This window comes from Emys orbicularis, chromosome 17, assembly GCF_028017835.1.
Source record: "Emys orbicularis isolate rEmyOrb1 chromosome 17, rEmyOrb1.hap1, whole genome shotgun sequence".
Classification (NCBI taxonomy): domain Eukaryota; kingdom Metazoa; phylum Chordata; order Testudines; family Emydidae; genus Emys; species Emys orbicularis.
Window position 1 is genome coordinate 22981854 of NC_088699.1, and position 5583 is coordinate 22987436.

Genomic DNA, 5583 nt, shown 5'->3' on the forward strand with positions numbered 1-5583 from the left:
CTATATAAGAAAAAGACCCCAAAATCGGGACTGTCCCTATAAAATCGGGACATCTGGTCACCCTACCTGATCATTCCAACTGCCCCAAAATAAAGTCATTTATAAAGCATCCTCTCCCACTCACCACGATAATTAACAATAACAAACGGCAATTAAAGCCTCACCAAATACCGTCTCTCTCTCTCGGGTTTCTCTGGCCGCCCATCCCGGTAGTATCTGAGCACCTGGTACATAAAATCGATTAACAATAGCCAAGTCCCTACTGGACTCCACGGAGCCTCTGGCATTTCTCCCCTTGTGCCAAATACAACCCTAATGGGGCCAAAGCAAGGTGGGAGACGGATTGCCCTGCAACCCATGACAATGGCTAGCTGAATCTAGGGCCCGTCCCCGGCTGAGTCACTGTGTGGGGCTGCCAGCTGGTGCCCTGGCCCTGCGGGGACAGCACTCTGGGGGTGGGGTTACTGATCCCCTGCTCTCCAGCGGGGCCAACCTTCGCCCACGCACATGGGAGAGCCCTGCTGGGTGTGCAAGTAGGAAGCTGTCCTGCTGCTGTACACATCAACGGGACTTTGGTCCCCAGCTCTCAGCCCAGCGCCTTTCACCCACCAGCGCTGAACTGGCAACACAGATTGAACAGCTCAAAAGTTCCTCCCCCCGGGGAGTCTGGCAGACGGCTCTGCTGGGGCAGTGGCTGGACGTCCCCCGCAGGTCTCTCAGAGACCCTGGGAGCAGAGAGACGTGGTTGGGTGCCCAGGACCGTTCCCGTCAATCCCAGCAGCCCCGGGGGGAAGCGCAGGAACATGTGCGAGGAGGAGAACGGGGCACTTTTAACGACAGACTGCCCGTTAAATATTCTGTTTATTGCACGCTCTGGAGGATGGAATCCCAGCACCTCAGCAGCCCCCTCTCTCTTGGCCGCGTGTGCCACATACATAATCATCCCGCGCGCTTCATCTTCAAAGCACTTTACAAACATTCCCTAATGAATTAAACATGTCCCCTGCCCCCACCCCGCCCTGTTTACCAGGGGACAGGGCCTGCTTTTTGAGCACGGGATTTTCCATCATCTCAGCCAGGGCCCCCTGGAAATCACTGCCAGCACCATGGCTGGGGATGGGGTTCAGAGGTGGGTCCCTTTCACTCACCAGGTGATGCCCCTCTGGGTAGCCCTCAGCTGTTACCAGGTTATAGATGGGGCAGGGGTGGGTGTAAGGGGGGGTGCAGGGGAGTTAAGGGGGGCAGGGGGTGCAAGGGGGGCCAGGAGGGATGTAAGGGGGTGCAGGGGCTGGGTGTAAGGGGAGGTGCAGGGGGGGTTAAGGGGGTGCAGGGGGCAGGAGGGGTGTAAGGGGGAGACCAGGAGGGGTATAAGGGGGACCAGGGGCTGGGTGTAAGGGGAGGTGCAGGGGGGGTTAAGGGGTGCAGGAAGGTGTAAGGGGGGCCAGGAGGGATGTAAGGGGTGCAGGGGGCAGGAGGGATGTAAGGGGGTGCAGGGGCTGGGTGTAAGGGGAGGTGCAGGGGGGGTTAAGGGGGACAGGGAGGTATAAGGGGGGCCAGGAGGGGTGTAAAGGGTTGCAAGGGGGCAGGAGGGGTTTAAGGGGGTGCAGGGGCTGGATGTAAGGGGAAGTTCAGAGGGGTCAGGGGGGCAGGAGGGGTGTAAGGGGGGTGCAGGATGTAAGGAGGGCCAGGGGGTGGGTGTAAGGGGGGCCAAGGAGGTTTAAGGGGGTGCAGGGGGCAGGAGGGGTGTAAGGGGGAGACCAGGAGGGGTATAAGGGGGACCAGGGGCTGGGTGTAAGGGGAGGTGCAGGGGGGGTTAAGGGGTGCAGGAAGGTGTAAGGGGGGCCAGGAGGGATGTAAGGGGTGCAGGGGGCAGGAGGGGTGTAAGGGGGTACAGGGGCTGGGTGTAAGGGGGGTGCAGGGATGGGTGTAAGGGGGATACCAGGAGGGGTATAAGGGGGACCGGGGCTGGGTGTAAGGGGAGGTGCAGGGGGGTTAAGGGGTGCAGTGGGCTGTAAGGGGGGCCAGGAGGGGTGTAAGGGGTTGCAGGGGGCAGGAGGGGTGTAAGGGGGTACAGGGGCTGAGTGTAAGGAGAGGTGCAGGGGGGTTACGGGGGACAAGAGGGGTGTAAGGGGGTGCAGGATGTAAGGGGGGCCAGGAGGGATGTAAGGGGTTGCAGGGGGGCAGGAGGGGTGTAAGGGGGTGCAGGGGCTGGGTGTAAGGGGAGGTGCAGGGGGGTTAAGGGGGACAGGAGGGGTGTAAGCGGGTGCAGGATGTAAGGGGGGCCAGGGGGTGGGTGTAAGCGGGGCCAAGGGGGCTTAAGGGGGTGCCAGGTGGGCCAGGAGGGGTGTAAGGGGGTGCAGGGGTGGGTGTAAGGGGAGGTGCAGGGGGTTATGGGGGCCAGGAGGGGTGTAAGGGGGTGTAGGGGTGGGTGTAAGGGGGGCCCGGAGGGGTAAAGGGGACCCGGGGGACGGTGTAAGGCGTGGCCAGTGGAGTGTCTCCGGCGCTGCCCCCGGCCGATCGGGCTCTCGCTCCTCGCCGTCCGCCCGCAGCCCCTGCGCCTTTAAGCCGCCCCCGCCCTGGGGGAGGTCCCGGCGGCCGGGCCCGCCCTCCCGGGGGTGTAGCCGGCTCCGGGGGCAGGCGGCGGCTCAGCGGCCGTGGAGGCAGGAGCGGCGGCGGCGGCGGCTCCGAGATCCCCGACCCGGCGCGTCCGCCTGTGCCCGGCGCATGGAGCCCCGGCGCGGCCGGGCGCCCCGCGGGGGGAGCAGCCCCTCGGCGCCGCTCTGAGCCGCCGGCCGGGGCTCGGTGCCCGGGGCCGCGGGAGGGACCCGGCTGCTGGGCAGCGGAGCGGCGAGCGAGCCGGCCCCCGCCATGGGGCTGGCCGGGGGGCGCTGCCCAGCCCGGGGCTAGCGAGGCGGCGCGCCCAGGGGGTTGCCTGGCTGGTGCTCTCCGTGCCTGGGGCAAGATGGGGGCGTTTCTGTAGCGCCCTGGCAGCACCCAGCCCTGGCGGTAGCGGGGTGCCCGGGACGTGCCAGGAGCCGGCCATGGCAGCCCTGCGCCTGAAAATCATCGTGTCCTTCCTGTGCCAGCTGGTGGTGGCCTCCACCTTGGAGATCGGCTCCTACGACATCGAGCGGGGCCGCGAGGCCAGATGCCAGCCCATCGAGATCCCCATGTGCCAGGGCATCGGTTACAACATGACCCGCATGCCCAACTACATGGGGCACGAGAACCAGCGGGAGGCGGCCATCAAGCTGCACGAGTTTGCCCCCCTGGTGGAGTACGGCTGCCATGTCCACCTGCGCTTCTTCCTCTGCTCCCTCTACGCCCCCATGTGCACGGACCAGGTGAGCACCAGCATCCCGGCCTGCAAGCCCATGTGTGAGCAGGCCCGGCACAAGTGCGCCCCTATCATGGAGCAGTTCAACTTTGGCTGGCCGGAGTCCCTGGACTGCAGCAAGCTGCCCACCAAGAACGATCCCAATGCCCTGTGCATGGAGGCGCCCGAGAACGCCACCCCTGGGGACGCTCCGAAGGGACAGGGCATGCTCCCAGTGGCGCCACGCCCCAGGCCCTCAGGGACTGGAGAGGGCAGGGGGCCGAACAGCTTAGGGTCATGTGAAAACCCCGAGAAGTTCCAGTACGTGGAGAAGAGCCTCTCCTGTGCCCCCAAATGCTCCCCTGGGGTGGATGTGTACTGGTCCCGGGAGGACAAAGATTTTGCCTTCATATGGATGGCAGTTTGGTCAACGCTGTGTTTCGTCTCCACGGCCTTTACGGTGCTCACCTTCCTGCTGGACCCGCACCGGTTCCAATACCCGGAGAGACCCATCATCTTCCTCTCCATGTGCTACAATGTCTACTCGGTGGCCTTCATCATTCGCTCAGTGGCTGGGGCTGAGAACATAGCCTGTGACCGGGAGAACGGGGAGCTGTACATCATTCAGGAGGGGCTAGAAAGCACCGGCTGCACCATTGTCTTTCTCATCCTCTACTACTTCGGCATGGCCAGTTCGCTCTGGTGGGTCATCCTGACTTTGACCTGGTTCCTGGCAGCTGGGAAGAAATGGGGACACGAGGCTATCGAAGCCCACAGCAGCTACTTCCACATGGCCGCGTGGGGCATCCCAGCCATGAAGACTATTGTCATCCTCACCATGCGAAAGGTGGCAGGAGATGAGCTCACCGGGCTCTGTTACGTGGGAAGCATGGACGTCGGTGCCTTGACGGGGTTCGTGCTCATCCCGCTGTCCTGCTACCTGGTGATCGGCACCTCCTTCATCCTCACGGGCTTCGTCGCCCTCTTCCACATCCGGAAGATCATGAAGACGGGAGGCACCAACACAGAGAAGCTGGAGAAGCTGATGGTGAAGATTGGGGTCTTCTCCATCCTCTACACCGTCCCGGCCACATGCGTCATCGTCTGCTACTTCTACGAGCGGCTCAATATGGATTACTGGAACCTCAGGGCGTTGGAGCACGGCTGCATGGCCTTCCCCGGCAGGCGCAGCACCCACTGCTCTTTGGAAGCCTCGGTACCCACCGTGGCTGTCTTTATGCTAAAGATTTTCATGTCGCTGGTGGTGGGCATCACCAGTGGCGTGTGGGTGTGGAGCTCCAAGACGCTCCAGACCTGGCAGAGCCTGTGCAACAGAAAACTGGGCATGAGGACTAGGGGGAAGCCTTGCAGCGGGGTCACTTGCACTGGGGCGCATTGCCATTACAAAGCCCCTACGGTCACGTTACACATGACCAAAACAGACCCTTACCTGGACCATCCCACGCATGTCTAGAAGGGGGTCTCCCTTTGACTGCGGACGCAGCACAGAGAATCTCTCACGGGTAAGGGACTAGGAGGGAAGAGCAGGGGCCTGCTGAGTGCATGCCCAACTGTTTGGGGGGACAGGGCAGGCCAACAGCACGGAGCTCACGCAGAGCTGAACGGCGGAGAAGGGAAAAGAGGAGGTTGAACTGTGAGGGGGCAAATGCACCCTGGCATGTGGGTACTAGAGCCGAGGGACCCGAAGGGAGCTCCCTGGCAGAGGGTTTTGGCCCGGGATACCTGCTAAACCGGTAGCTGCTTTTCCTAGAGTGTTTTGTTTTGTTTTGTTGCTATTGCCAAACCCAGTGACTGGTTTAACCCTTGGTTTGGGGGTGGGGGGGAATAATCCAACCTGAGGTTATTTAATTCTGTAATTTATTTTAGAACTTTTTTTAATCATTAGCTGCAAGGAATGGAAACAATAAACCCTGATGTGTTACTTCAACTGAGCCTCGCGCTGTTTGGGGGGGTTGAGGGCTGGGGGGTGACCCGAATGGAACCGGGCTGGTGAAGAGATCGGGGGCCGGGCTGTGCTAGCCGAGCGCTAGAAGTGGGGCTGGTAGTTAGCAGAGGGACTCCAGGGGTGCGGGGGTCAGGACGATGGGCCGGGCCGCCCTCAGCTCTGTCCCCTGGACGAGTGGCAGGGGGTGGTGAGCTGCAGAGGGAAGCGTCGCTTGTGCCAGAGGGGACAGTGGTGCGGGTGAGTGGGGTGAGTGTGGGCACACACAGCCTGACCCTACACTGCAGCTCCCCTTCTGCCCCAC

General features: G+C 62.4%; 1 protein-coding gene across 1 annotated transcript; it reads left to right on the forward strand.

The window, feature by feature from the left end:
• Positions 1-3041: 3041 nt before the first annotated feature.
• FZD9 (frizzled class receptor 9) lies at positions 3042-4790 on the forward strand. The gene has a single exon (XM_065418291.1). The coding sequence runs from the start codon at positions 3042-3044 to the stop codon at positions 4788-4790; it is 1749 nt and encodes a 582-aa protein (XP_065274363.1).
• The last annotated feature ends 793 nt before the right edge of the window (positions 4791-5583 follow it).